At 35.4% G+C, this 16,004-nt stretch overlaps 1 protein-coding gene and 1 pseudogene across 1 annotated transcript; both read left to right on the top strand.

Moving 5' to 3' along the window:
* Positions 1-1,360: 1,360 nt before the first annotated feature.
* Positions 1,361-2,662, top strand: LOC108368160 (uncharacterized; annotated as a pseudogene).
* A 4,357-nt stretch (positions 2,663-7,019) lies between these two features.
* On the top strand, positions 7,020-15,779 carry LOC108368161 (uncharacterized). Its single transcript, XM_017622945.1, has 3 exons — positions 7,020-7,141; positions 15,389-15,579; positions 15,635-15,779. Exons 1-3 carry the CDS (start codon positions 7,020-7,022, stop codon positions 15,721-15,723), a joined length of 402 nt encoding a protein of 133 aa, XP_017478434.1. The 3' UTR covers positions 15,724-15,779.
* Positions 15,780-16,004: the final 225 nt, after the last annotated feature.

Below are 16,004 nucleotides of genomic sequence, written 5' to 3' on the forward strand. Positions count from 1 at the left end.
ACTTTTTTTGTGAAAATTTATATTACAAGTGCTATAACGGATCAAAGGTCAGATCTTCGAAAAATTAAAAACTTAATAATTCAGAAAACTTTGAACTGATTTTTAAAAGATTCATATCGTTGTAAAGATGATTTAACCCCCTTTCTTTTGATATGAAATTTGTATACTTCGCATATAAAAATTTGAGAAAAAAGACATTTAAAGGAAAAAAATACCATTTTTTTGTATACAAAAATATTTTAAACAAAAAAAATACTAACCGATTTTAAAAAATCGATGTAAAGCCGATTAAACCCCCTTTCTTATGATATCCATATTTGTATACTTCGGGAATAAAAATTTGAGAAAAAACACTTAAAAGGAAAAAATTAATTTTTTTAGCAAAAAATAATTTAAACAAAACTCACCAATTTTTTAAAAAATGGCATCGTTGTTAAACCTCTTTTCGTCTAATATTCATATTTGTACACTTCCTATATAAAAATTTGAGCAAAAACACTCCAAAGGAAAAAATACCAATTTCTTCTTATAAAAAAAAATACAAAAAAATGCTAATTAGTAATACTAAATAAAACAAATAATAGTAATAGTAAATAAAACAAATAATTAATAATGTTTTAAGCGTTAGTTCGTTCTTGTTTACCCACAGCCATGTCAAAAGTAAAGCAAAAGTATATGTAAGGTTGGCAACCCTTTTTCTTCAGTTGAGTTGGTCGGTTGCGAGACAGCGGCACGAGTGTGTGCCACGACGCGTTACGAGTACAACATCAGTGTTTCTTTTAAATATTAACATTCCAATTAATTAAATTATTAACTTTTGAACTAATAAATAACTTGTTACTAAGTGCGAGTAATTAATTTCTTGGACCGGAGTACCATCATAGCCTTTCAGGTCAGAAGGGGATGAATCTGCGTACATGATTGTGAAATTGCGCGAGTAACGGTTTGGTGAGATTCCGCTGGGCAAACGCCGGTGCTGGCATTCCGAGTATTTTGTTGAACGTTGAATTCAAATAAATCGGGCAGAGCGTTATTTGTCCATAAGTTAAAAAGGGATAATCGAGCAAGATCCCTGAACGGCAGCGATATACAACATCTAACGTAAATTTGTCATACGCGAGAATAGGATGAACGTATAATATCCTCTATTTGCGAAGAACGATACAAAGGAAAATTGTGAACTAATATTCAAGAGCATAAGCGTTACGGTAGTATAAAAGGGACGATCGATTAATATCCCTGAACGGTAGCGAAAACATGCAAGTGTGAATGCAATAGCATAGTGCGACATTGGAAATAATAAGCAAAACAAAAGCGAATTGAATTCTAATTAGAATTCTGTACAAAAAGAAAAACGTAAACAATCAAATTGCCGGTAATGAAAATTAGCAGTTTAAAGCTGTCCGAAATAAAAGAGCTGCTTAGCGAAAGAGGTCTAGAGACAGAAGGGCATAAAAATGAACTAATTTTGCGACTGAGTGAAGCTGTTGGTGCGGATGTGATCGATTTTACTCAAACGAATGTGCAATGTCAAATAAACGAGTTACGCGAAATGTTCAGCTCGGTGTTGCAGCTGATGCAGTCGAACACAAATACGCCAATTAGTGCTAATGCGAGTATTTCAAACTCTCATGCGGAACAAACACGCTTAAGGCCCGTCCACATAGAACTTTGGCGTTGCGTTGGCGTTGGCGTCGCTTCAACAGCTGACTATGAATACATGCATTTAAATGCAGCCGTCCACATAGCTAAAATTCGACAACGCTCACGCCAACACAAAGCAAAAAGATGGCCAACTCTCAACTTTTCACGTGCGTTGCTTGTCAGCTGTTGTAAATAAATAAAATTATGTGAAATATTTTTCCTTTTTAATCAAGTGCGGGCACAAAATATCGTTTTTAATGCAGTTATTGTTATGAAATATTAATTTATCTGTCGTTAGTATGTTAATTTAGTGGCCCAAGCATTCGCTGCCAAGCGTTCATTGTAGCAAGCATACTTTTGACGTACGTACTGTCAAACCAACGCCAACGCCAAAGCCAACGCGAAAGTTCTATGTGGACCGGCCTTTAGAGTCACCAAGTACAAGTGCGAATAAAAGTAATTATTCTGTAAAAGAAATTGCAAGACGACACCGGACTTCGATCCAACGAACGATTCGTCAATCACCGTCGAGCAATTCGTAGATAGAGTGAATGGTGCGATCAGTGCCTATAAGTGGGAAGAAAAGTGCTTGTTGTTGGCTGTGTATAGTCGACTCAAAGGCGCCGCAAAACTTTGGTTCAATTCGGCAGACAAATTGTACTCCAATTGGAATGAACTATCACAAAGTTTGTGTGAAGAGTTCAGCTGTATTCCGGATGAAGCTGACATACACTACAAACTGAGTCAGGCAGTGCGTAGGCCAAATGAAAACTTATTGGACTATTGCTTTCGTGTGAGTGCGTTAGGAAAGCGGTATGCATTAAGAGAGTCTGCAGTTGTGAAATATGCTAGAGATGGGTTGAAACATCGTGAACTACAAGTGGCTATAGCAACTACTCGTTTTAAAATATTGCACGAATTCCACCAAACAATAACCGATTATACAAAAAACATTCCGACGCGTTCGGGTAAATATGAAAAATCCTCTGAAAGTGAGACAAGCATAAATAAGCGATAAGGGTGGTAAAAGCAAGCAAATCATTTGTTACAATTGCCAACAAAAAGGACATGTTTCGAGTAAATGCCCGAAACCACAACGCAGGCGAAGGTGTGTGGATTGCGACAAAGTGCATCCTGAAAATGAACCCGAAAATTGCGGAAAAAAGAAAATGGCAATAAGGAAAACAAATGCACAGCGAGAAATAATAACGAATAACATTTTTGAGCAATGTGTCGTTGTAAACGGGCAACAATTTATGGCATTTATTGACAAGGGTAGTAAGTGCAGCATGGTCAGAGCTACCGTAGCAAACAAGTTAAGCTGTGAGAAAGAAAAATGCGCACTGAAGATAAGTGGTTTTTGCGGTGGTGTTATATACGCGCACGCAAAAATTCCTGTTCAATTACAGATTGAAAACTTAAAGCGATTCGTTACTCTGTTTGCGGTAGACGACGAACTTTTAACGGCGGATGTACTATTGGGTCAGGACCTTTTTAATGACATGCGGGCTGTTATCGTAGATGGCCGTATTACGTTTGCGAGCGATAATAAATTTAATATCGATGATTTCAAATGCGGTACTGACGATTTACGTGTTAAAATGATTTGGTTGAACTGTTGAACAATTACGGCGATATTTTCGCAACAAATATGCATGAGATAGGTAAAACCGAATTGGTCGGGATGACAATTGATCTTTATACTGACGTTGCGATCGCGCAGAAACCATTTGGGGTTCCTGAGCCTAAAAAAGAAATTATAGCGGATATGATTAATGAACTCTTGGAGTGTGACATTATTAGTAAATCCAACTCTGAATATGCAAGCCCAATCATTTTAGTTAAAAAGAAAAACGGAAGTGAGCGTTTGTGTGTTGATTTCAGGCGGTTGAATTTACACATGCGTAAAGAAGTTTTCCCAATGCCAAATATTGAGGAACAGCTGCAAAATGCTAAGCAGTACATGTATTTTACAGTGTTAGACTTATATAGCGGGTATTACCAAATACCTATCGCGAAATATAGTCAGAAATATACTGCGTTTGTAACGACGCAGGGGTTATTTGAATTTAAGCGAATGCCTTTTGGGCTAAAAAACGCACCTGTAGTGTTTCAGCGATTAATTGCCAAAATAAAAGAAAGTGTTAAGAATGACAATATGATGAACTATATGGACGATATTTTAATCGCCAGTCAAACGATAAATGAAATGTATGAAAAACTACATCGAGTGTTAAGTGCTCTTCGCGGAACAAACGTAACGTTGAATATACAAAAATGCGAGTTTTTGAAATATACAATTGAATTCCTGGGTCATGAGCTAACTCCTGACGGTATTGCCCCAGGTTTAGCGAAAACTTTGTCGATACGCGATTATAAAACGCCAACAAGTGTAACCGAAGTAAGACAGTTTCTCGGACTCAGCGGTTACTTTCGTAAATTTGTTCCGGGCTATGCATTAATAGCCGCTCCGTTAAATCGATAACTGCGTAAAAATTAAACATTCGTTTGGACTGAAGCTCAAGAAAGTGCATTTAATACACTAAAAACGATTTTAGTGTCTCGACCAGTGATGACTGCATTTCGAGTTGATGCGGAACACAAAGTGCATACTGACCCGAGCTCAGTCGGTCTGGCCGGCGTGTTGTTACAAAAAGAAAACGAAAACTGGAAACCAGTCATATACTATAGTCGCGCGACCACAGACGCGGAGAAAAAGTATCACAGCTACGAGCTGGAGACGCTTGCGGTCGTCGAATCCGTCGAGAGATTTAGATACTACATTTATGGCAAACCAACAAAAGTAATCATTGACTGTAACGCTATGAAAACTACAATGAAAAAACCTGAGATAGTGCCGCGAATCGCGAGGTGGTGGTTGCGAATTCAGGACTATGAACTTGAAATTGAGCATCGCAGTGGGCAGCGAATGGCGCATGTCGATGCGTTGAGCCGTATGCCTGCTGAAGAATCGCGTGAAATCGAAACAGCATCGTTAAGAACCGACAAAGTGCAAATTGATGAAGAAGATTGGTTGTTTGGAATGCAATTGCAAGGCGAACACTTTAGAGAAATAGTCGGCAAAATACGACGGGGGGACAAATCTACAACGAAAGATTTCCATCTAAACAATGGTAGATTGGTAAAGGTAGTCAATGGTAAAAACGCTTGGGTGGTGCCAAAAGCTTTACGGAGGCAAGTTGTGCACAATGCGCAGGCATCTTGGACTAGAGAAAACGCTTCAACGTATAGGCGAGCATATGTGGTTTGCTCGTATGCGAAATTTCGTGAAATCGTATATTAAGTCATGTATCGAATGCACCTACAACAAAGTTCCTGGTGACAAGAAAGAATGTGAGCTTCACGTGGGTGATGTGGAGCCAATACCCTTTAGAACGGTGCATGTGGACCACCTTCGACCATTTCCAAAAAGTGCGAAACGTAACGAGCATATCCTCGTTATAATCGACGCGTTTACACGTTTTGCTATCATACGTGCAGTTAAAAGCACCGCGACGAGACACGTAATCGACGTATTCACCGACATCAGCAGCTTCGTGGGAATGCCTGAACGCATTATATCTGATCGTGGGACGGCGTATACGTCCAAGGAATTTGAAAGCTTTTGTAAGGAGAACGACATTAAACACATTTCAAACGCCGTGATAACGCCCCGAGCTAATGGAATAGTTGAGCGTTGTAATCGAACCATTTTTTTCAATGCTCTTGCCATCCGTCAACANTTTTAGTGTCTCGACCAGTGATGACTGCATTTCGAGTTGATGCGGAATACAAAGTGCATACTGACCCGAGCTCAGTCGGTCTGGCCGGCGTGTTGTTACAAAAAGAAAACGAAAACTGGAAACCAGTCATATACTATAGTCGCGCGACCACAGACGCGGAGAAAAAGTATCACAGCTACGAGCTGGAGACGCTTGCGGTCGTCGAATCCGTCGAGAGATTTAGATACTACATTTATGGCAAGCCAACAATAGTAATCATTGACTGTAACGCTATAAAAACTACAATGAAAAAACGTGAGTTAGTGCCGCGGATCGCGAGGTGGTGGTTGCGTATTCAGGATTATGAACTTGAAATTGAGCATCGCAGTGGGCAGCGAATGGCGCATGTAGATGCGTTGAGCCGAATGCCTGCTGAAGAATCGCGTGAAATCGAAACAGCATCGTTACGAACCGACAAAGTGCAAATAGCTGAAGAAGATTGGTTGTTTGGAATGCAGTTGCAAGACGAACACATTAGAGAAATAGTCGGCAAAATACGACGGGGGGACAAATCTACAACGAAGGACTTCCATCTAAATAATGGTAGATTGTTAAAGGTAGTCAATGGTAAAAACGCTTGGGTGGTACCAAAAGCTTTACGTAGGCAAGTTGTGCACAATGCGCACGACAAAGCTGGGCATCTTGGACTAGAGAAAACGCTTCAACGTATAGGCGAGCATATGTGGTTTGCTCGTATGCGAAATTTCGTGAAATCGTATATTAAGTCATGTATCGAATGCACCTACAACAAAGTTCCTGGTGACAAGAAAGAATGTGAGCTTCACGTGGGTGATGTGGAGCCAATACCCTTTAGAACGGTGCATGTGGACCACCTTCGACCATTTCCAAAAAGTGCGAAACGTAACGAGCATATCCTCGTTATAATCGACGCGTTTACACGNCTCGTTATAATCGACGCATTTACACGTTTTGCTATCATACGTGCAGTTAAAAGCACCGCGACGAGACACGTAATCGACGTATTCAACGACATCAGCAGTTTCTTGGGTATGCCTGAACGCATTATATCTGATCGTGGTACGGCGTATACGTCCAAGGAATTTGAAGGCTTTTGTAAGGAGAACGACATAAAACATATTTCAAACGCCGTGAGAACGCCTCGAGCTAATGGAATGGTTGAGCGTTGTAATCGAACCATTTTGTCAATGCTCTTGCCATCCGTCAACAACGATAAACGCTGGGATGAATCACTTCGAAATATCCAATGGTCAATCAACAGTATGAAAAACAAAACGACATCACGTACACCTCAAGAGTTACTCTTCGGTTTCCAGCCACGCGATATCCTCAAAAATAAAATCGTCCTAGCATTACAACACGATGAAACATCAAACGCCAATTTGAACGAACTACGTACAACAGCAGCAGCACGCATAAAAGAGGAACACCTCAAAGCTAAGCAACGGTTTGATGAAAAGCACGCAGTACCAACCAAATATAGCATCAACGATTTGGGTGTTGTCGAATATTCCAATTACCCAAGTACTAAACAGCGATCGTTATGTGGTGCAGGGTATTCCTGGCTCTCGACGAACACAGCGAAAGTACTCTTCCGTATACGCTAGTGACAAAATGAAACCGTGGTGCGCCTTACCACAAATGTACGATGATGACGAAACCAGCGATTCTGAAAGCGGCGAAGATCCGTCGACAGCGGAACGTGGTCGTTCCGAAGCTTCAGGAAAGGCCGAACTGTAAGGTTGGCAACCCTTTTTCTTCAGTTGAGTCGGTCGGTTGCGAGACAGCGGCACGAGTGTGTGCTACGACGCGTTACGAGTACAACATCAGTGTTTCTTTTAAATATTAACATTCCAATTAATTAAATTATTAACTTTTGAACTAATAAATAACTTGTTACTAAGTGCGAGTAATTCATTTCTTGGACCGGAGTACCATCATAGCCTTTCAGGAGCCTTTCATATATGTAACAGAAGTCTAAGGCATATAAAAATATAAAAACACCACGGTTTTTGATTTTTAACATAACAGGTTATATATAAAAAATAAAGGTAATTTTCTGTTTTATTGAAATAAAGTATTCAATTGTATTTCCAACTAGTAATTTTTTAGATTAAAAATTTTTACAAGAAAAAATTGTTATTTTTTACTTTTAAGTGTTTTTTCTAAAATTTTTATATACGAAGTATACAAATATGCATATAAGAAGAAAGGGGGTTTAATCGTCTTTACAACGGTATCAATTGTTTAAAAATAGGTTGCAAATTTTTTTTTTTAAATATTATTTTTTTATAAAAAAATTTTTTAATTTTTATTTTTATAAACGAAGTATACAAATATGCATATCACAAGAAAGGATTTTAATTGCCTTTACAACGATACCAATTTTCAAAAAATCGGTTAGTATTTTTTTTTGTTTAAAATATTTTTTTATAAAAAAAGGTACTGTTTCCTTTAAATGTGTTTTTTCTCAAATTTTTATACGTATACAAATATGCAAATCAGAAGAAAGGGGATTTAATCATCCTTACAACGATATCAATTTTTTAAAAATCGCTTAGTATNTAAAAAAAGGTACTGTTTCCTTTAAATGTGTTTTTTCTCAAATTTTTATATACGACGTATACAAATATGCAAATCAGAAGAAAGGGGATTTAATCATCCTTACAACGATATCAATTTTTTAAAAATCGCTTAGTAATTTTTTTTTCAAAATATTTTTTTTTGTAAAAAAAGGCATTTTTTCATTTAAATTGTGTTTTTGCTTAAATTTTTATATTCGAAGTATACAAATATGCATATCAGAAAAAAGGGGGGTTAATCACCTTTACAACGATGTAAATTGTTTAAAATCTGTTCAAAATTTTTTGCAATATAAGGAATTTAATTTTTCGAAGACCTGAACTTTGACCCCTTATAGCACCTGTAATATAAGTTTGCACAAAAAAAGCTATATACCGTTTAAATAAGAGCAAAAGGAAGACTACGTCTATGTTTTTAGGTTTTTAGTTATTTACATGCAATAATTAAATATAATTTTTTACCAAAGGTCCTATTTCGAACTTCGAAGGCCCATATCTCGATTTCGGAGGCTAACTTCGAAAAACGCAGAAATCACTTTTTACCTATGACTCATTCTCTTAAAAAAAATTGGTTTGGTCCAATACCCAGAAAAAAAGTTGATTTTGCCGTACAGTGTTATTGAATGTTCAGATTATAAATTATTTGGAGCTTTGAGTTAATAAACTATTAAAGAATGTGAGCGTTAAGTAAATTAGCACCAAATAGAGAACTTTTGCCAAGTACTGCTTAAAGCTTGTCAACCGCGCTTAATTAACCAAATTTATGGCAGAGCGGACACAACGTTATGTGTGATGATGAAAATCATCATCATNTCCAATACCCAGAAAAAAAGTTGATTTTGCCGTACAGTGTTATTGAATGTTCAGATTATAAATTATTTGGAGCTTTGAGTTAATAAACTATTAAAGAATGTGAGCGTTAAGTAAATTAGCACCAAATAGAGAACTTTTGCCAAGTACTGCTTAAAGCTTGTCAACCGCGCTTAATTAACCAAATTTATGGCAGAGAGGACACAACGTTATGTGTGATGATGAAAATCTTCATTCCAGTTAATTCATTTATTTATATTATTAATGCGCAACCTTAAATTTGAGCCGTTCGAATGGCATAGTAGTGAAAAATATAGAAAAAAACTTACGAGTTTTACGTTTTCGTCATAGTGCGGTATTTTATATTTCTTAGCTCAATTGTTATAGTTTCCAATATGAACATACATACACACATACATACAGTACTTTTCAGTAACTACTTCACCCGCCGACTATTGGCTAGGTTCCTGGAGCCTTTTTTGATTAAAAATTTTCCATATGTCGACCAAGGTGAGGTACCCAGGAGCAATCTTGTATTCTTGTATTATGTTCTCCAATTAAAACTATTTTTTAAACGATTCGAGGAAAGGTTTACATTTTATTGCAGTTTTTATGTGTTAAGTGGGCGGATTTTAGAATAGAAGTCAGGGTTGATGAAGACGCTGTTGATGATCCGCTTAAAATTTCCCTATAAATTTTCAACTATTAATTCTGCACATAATCATAAGCGAAACTAATAGAAAAGTCGCAAAATTTAAGAGAAATTGAATTACTAATGCACATACAGCACATCACAAGCAATTTAAGTCATTCACAATTAATGAAATAAATGCATTATTGGCAATTATTTTATTATTATTATATTTTTATATGCCATACAAATCAATGTTCCAATATACAAAGCCTCTATGCCATATTATCGAGTTTCTATGATAAAGAAGTTTGATAACGCCAATGCACGCGCGGTGAGATTAATGACTAGCAAAACTGCGGCTATAACTACATATCGTCGTTTAAAGTACAAAACCGCGTATCGTCATTCTGCAAAACCGCGTAACTGACATTGGCTGCCAAACATTAGATTTGCTCACACAAGCTCTTGGCTCAATCCTTATCCATTCGTCCTGAAATATACTATCCAGAAATGCGATTGCTTTATAAAAGAGAGAACCAATTTGAAATATGAGTGTTTTTACGCTCTAGAAAATAATTTCTACAACTTCACATACGCGGTTTTGCATTTTGCTGATACGCGGTTTTGCATTTTGTTGATACGCGATTTTGCACTTTAAACGACGATATGTACATTAGGGTGGTCCAAAAATGCATGTGAAAAAGTAAAATCGGAATTTTTATGCTCTCACCCCCTTGGATTGTTCTATACCGAAAAAAGTATACCTTTATTTTTTCATTTTGAAATCCAAAAATATTTAGAGGTCGCTCAAAGCGCCCAATGTTTTCCATGTATTTTATATGGGGAAAAAACAACTTTTCGTAGAAATGGTATAGAATAGTTCAAAATCAATATTTTTCTACCAGAAAACTCTGTTTATCTGCAGGAGATTCCCAATAATAACACCCAATTATTTATTTAACCATTTTTTCACCGCAACTATAATTTATAGTTCCGCCAAAAACCCACAAAAACCCCGAAAACGCAATGGGGCGACCAATAAAAAATCGTTAGTATTAAAAAATGGTTAAATAAACAATTGGGTATTATTATCGAAAGTCTTCTGAAGATAACCAGAGTTTTCTGATCGAAAAATATTGATTTTCAAGAATTCTATACCATTTCTACGGAAAATTTTATTTTTCCCATATAAAAATACATGGAAAACTTTGAGCGCTTTGAGCGACCTCTAAATATTTCTTGATTTCAAAATAAAAAAATAGGGGTATACTTTTTTTCGATGTAGAGAAATCCTAGGTATGCAATAGAGGTATTTTAGAGAGTGTAAGAACAAATGCTTAATTTCTTCCCGTAGGACACAATAAACGCATTTTTTACTTCATATTTCTGGTTTCACTAACAGTAGTGGGCACCCTCACTAAGTCTTTGTTCTATTATGAAATAGTGTGACGCTTAAACAGCTGTTATAAGTGGTAATATTAGTTTTCCCAAAAATTCTAGATACGTGGTTAAGGCAGAAACGGGACGATATATAACATATTATGTTTGTGGTAAAGACCATACGGTTATAAGAAATGTTGCGGTACTCGGAATTAAACTTTTTTTTTGATGGAATGACTAAAAGAGACTTTTTTTTTGAAATTTTCGCATTAAATGTTGTAGAAGTGGAAAAATAATAAAAATTGGTGTGAATTTCAGATTTATTCCCAAAATTTTCAACATATTTACAATGTGTTCACAAAACTTATGCTTAAGTATAACAAATGTTATTTAGAAAGAATATAAAAACTTAAAATGGGTAAAAAATAACGGAGCTGAAAATTTTTTAGCGCAGGAAGTCATGTAAAAATGGTTTTTAAGAATAAGTTGAGATTTTGAGGGTGTTAGAAAAATTTTAAACGCAGTTTCGTGAATTACTCGAACAGCCCTACGACCTGTACTAAGTCACTTAAAAAGTTCATGATCAGTGTTTCACCGCGATATTTATCGCCACAATTGTTCATGTCATCAAATCTGTATCGTTCGTTCGATTTTCAAAAAATGAGGTTTCAAATTAAAGACCTTTCTTTTACATGGTTTTAGTTTTTTGAAAACGGTTGCCAAATGTTAGAAAATCAAATTCAAATAATCGAGACGCGAGACGAAAAAATATATTTCTCATACATAATTATTATACAATAGCTGCGTTCCAATCGGTAACTTTTTTCTTCGTGGTGAGACGGGGAGAAAAATTTACTATGGGGTACAAATAAATTGAATTTTGCTTTGCCAAATGCAAATCTGGCAATAGGAGTAGCAGTGTTTGATTCTGACCGAACTGGGGTTGAGAAGCCATGGGACCGGCTGAGGTGGGAGATGGTGGTTCTGTAAGATGTGGGCATATGGGATTTAACCTCGCTGAATATGTGCTGAAACACTTCCTTATTGATCCCAAAATTTGTAATGAATCTGTAAACATAAATTGTTTTCTTAGCTTGAACGTACACAGTTTCTGGGAGTTCCATCACGTTTGTGCAATCACGCAAATGCCGTCTCAGTACCCTTCTCTCCGCCTCCACAGATTCTTAAGCTTCCATAAGCGCAATAGCATATTTTTTTTTTTTTTTAGCTATAGGAAATGCAATCCACAAATCCCACAAAATGGCAAGGTACTCTTTGACAGCCCTTAAAATGCCAGGTTAATAAACATCAGACAGCAATAAAAATCTTGACAGAGTAGCTCATATAAAAATCCATTGAAGCATATGTTGTTGTAAAGGGTTGATTGTGACTCAATTCAACAATAAGACGGGGTGATAGGTTTACAAACTTAATACTAAACAACTTTATGAATAAATTTACAAAAACGCAATAAACTAAGTTAATAATATAATCAACCCAAGAAAAACATACAAGAAATAACAAATTCTTATTAAGAAACACATTAATTAAAATCTTTTATCCAATTTAGCTTCTTTTAAAAACAAAACTATTTCTTAAAAAAACACCATATTTTTAGTTTTAAAAATATCTGTCAAATTATTAAATTTTTTAAAAATCTCAAATTTGTTTCTGAAAAAATTTAAACCAACACATTCAAACAATATATGATGAGGGGTTTCATTAGCTCCACAATAACCACAATCAGTAGAAATATTACGATTAAATTTATGCAAATACATCTTACTATAAGTATAACCCACAATAAGTCTATTCAGAAGCTTTGTACTAAAAACATCTAAGTCATTCTTTTTTGACCTAAACCATGGATTTTTATCTTTAGATGCTATCACATCAACAACATCTGAATTCCAGTTAGGACAAGCTTGCTTAATCTTTTCTTTAACATCACCCCATAACTCAAAACTAATTTTCAACAAAGCCTCTTGGGGCGTAAAATCCAAATCCAATATTCTACCAAAATTTGTTGCCGTTTTAGCAGCTAAATCCACCTTCTCATTAAAAGAAATACCAACATGACTTGGAACCCAAACAATTACAACACTTGTTAATAAAGAATGAACTAACTGATTATGAAATTCAGCAACAAGAAAATTATTAGTAACATCACAGTCTAAAATTTGAATTGCAGCTAAGCTATCTGTAAAAATTGCAACATTTTTCCAACTATATCTTTTAGCTAGCCTAACCGCTTCATTAAGAGCAACCAACTCCCCAAAAGTCGAAGAAAAAGAAGTATTAATTTTATATAGATAAGAAACATTACTCACTATATCATATACAGCACAACCAACTACATTATCCATAACAGATGCATCTGTAGCTAATAAATGAAAACCCTGACATAATAAGTTACGCCGAAGCAGGCGGGTCGTTTTGAAAAAATTTTTTCTTGCGTTTAAAAAAAATATAATTTTTCATAGAATTTCTTCCTTGTGTGCGAGGACTTTTTTTGGAAGAAGCAAGGACCTATTGTGGTTTTCATCTGATGTCTTATTAAGTACAAGCTACTTCTTACATTTGATTTTCTCATTGTGTGCAAGGATATTGCATTTGGAGAAGCAAGAACAAGCTGCTCCTTTCATTCAATTTTCTCCTTGGGTGCAAGGATATTGCATTTGGAGAAATAAGGATCTTTTGAGGCGATTTTATTCAAGACTGCTTATGAAGAAGCAAGGACCTTTTGAGGCGGTTTTATAATATAAAGAACAAACTGCTCTTGCATTTCCTTTTCATTTACATTTGGAGAAGCAAAAGTCTTTTGAGGCGATTTTATTCAAGACTGCTTATGAAGAAGCAAGGACCTTTTGAAGCGGTTTTATATATTATAAAGAACAGCTGCTCTTGCATTTCATTTTCATTTTTATTTTTTAAATTGTTTTTAATTAGTAAACTTTCGAAATTAACAACACAAAAAATCTCTCACATGAATGCCAAAAATAATAAACAACATTTGACGGTGATGCTCATTTGCTATAAAGTGTACCAAAATAAATTAAAAATAACAAAATTCTAAAGGAAATATATAAAAATAACTTAATATTTCATTTGGCAACGCTATTCTAGACGAATACAACGTAATCGACGAAAAGTCTACACGAAGGCGATCGTTAGACTTACAAAATTGTACGCGGAGAAGAATTCGCCTGCAGACGAATCGTTCGGGTCCCCTATCGTTCGAAATACATGATGAGGCTGTATATTTATTTTGCAACTTCCAAGTTGCGTTCGTTTTTTGTGTACTTTTTTGAGCTCCCCTTTTGATTCTCACTCTTTATTACCGCCAAACAATATAAACATATTTAGAAGCTGTCAAAATTTTACCTAGCGCCATGAGCTAAAAAATTAATTACACTATGCGACAGTCAAAATCGGGATGGGATGAAACCAACGGGAAATGTTATATCGGTCAAAAACAAGTTACACGTGGCGTTTCGCTGGGTCACGTCTAGGAATCGAGATATATCGATTTGAAGTTAGTAACTATCATATAGGGGAAATTGTCACCTTGCTGGTATTTTTTTTTGACATAACTCGAGAACCACTAGTCCGATTTTGCTCAAACAAATCTAAAAAAATTAAAAATTACAATTCCTTTAATCTGTTAATAAAACGTTTTTCTATATACTCAACAGTTTTGCCGGTAAAAATAAATGTATGAAGAAAAAAAAAAATATTTTTGCCTAAAAATTAAATTTTCTTTTTTTTAATTCATAAAAAATCCAAAACGGAAAAAAGTGTCACGTAAAGTCACATAACCTATGAACAAAATGAGACATACATCATGAAAATCAATGTATGCGTTCCGCTTTTATTCAAAATTAAGTAAAGGTATGAATTTCAAAAATTTGCTCGAGATATGCTCAAAATTCCTTGGAAAAAACATTGATGACTTTTTTTAATGATTGTCAGAATTAAAAAAAAAGTAATAAACAAAAGGTTATATGATTTTTATGGTAACAAACTAAAAAACGGTCATAAATGTGCGTGGATAATTAAAAGGAAAAAAGGAAAGTGCAATTTTTTAATTATTTGGGTTTTTTCCGTTGGCTACCTGCATGATTTTTTTACACAAATTGCACCCACATTTATGAGTGGTCATGTTTTAGAACGTTTCGAAGAATTTAAAACGCACACGAATCAGGTATATAGCCACCCTTAAAAGATGCGCCAATTCATAAATACCTCTCAGTAAAATATTGAAACTTACGTAGTATTTATAGGTGTTCATTGATCGATTTTTGTCATTCGACAAGTTTCTCCGAACGCGTAAAGTACGATTTTTTTAAAGTGACGAAAAAGTAATAAAAGTATAAAACCGAAATGAGTGCAAATTGTCCAGAAAATATCAATTTATTTTGTTACGTTTGTGGCAAAAGAGCTTTTTCAACAAATACTGCATTACTCATACTGCATTACCCCGCTCTTGTGACCAAGATGTTGCACTACTTCCAGAAAATTGGAGTGAATATGTGCCTCAAAATTCACTTCTTGCATCACCATCTCGAATACTTCAGCAAGCAGCTAGTCTCAGAGTCGGATGAACATGGCGAGCGCTTCCATCAAGTGGCAATGCCAATGGAAACGCGATATAAAGGCAAAAGGCTCGATTCGCTGGTGGCTGAAATTTGTTGGTGGTCGCAAAAGACGTACGATCCCGACAATGAAGATGAAGAAGAAGAATATACAATGGGAGTTTCCTCCGAGGGTAAGTCACAAAAATGAAGTTAACTGACTGATTAAAAACAATTGATTTTTTCCAGATGAAGACAGATCCTCATCCGATACAGACTCTGAACAAGTGGGCGAACCACCACGCAAGAAAGTAAAGGGCGCAAACAAACGAAAATAAGTTTTGCGTTCATCGATTTTTATAACCTATGTATCTATGTAATAACCTAATAATTACCTGTAATAATTTTTAATTTTACGTGTTAATAATAAATAATATATAATAAATATTATCCAAATTCATTGAAACATAAAATCAATATTCTTGTCAAAATGAGATACCTTCACTTAATTGTGAATAAAAGCGAAACGCGTCCATCGATTTTCATGATCTATGTCTCATTTTGCTTAAAGGTTATGTGACTTTGCGTGAAAGTAATACGACTTGCCTTTTTTCCGTTT

The sequence above is a fragment of the Rhagoletis zephyria genome, unplaced genomic scaffold, assembly GCF_001687245.7.
Source record: "Rhagoletis zephyria isolate East Lansing unplaced genomic scaffold, Rhagoletis_zephyria_1.1 Rzeph_scaffold_02980, whole genome shotgun sequence".
Classification (NCBI taxonomy): Eukaryota; Metazoa; Arthropoda; class Insecta; order Diptera; family Tephritidae; genus Rhagoletis; species Rhagoletis zephyria.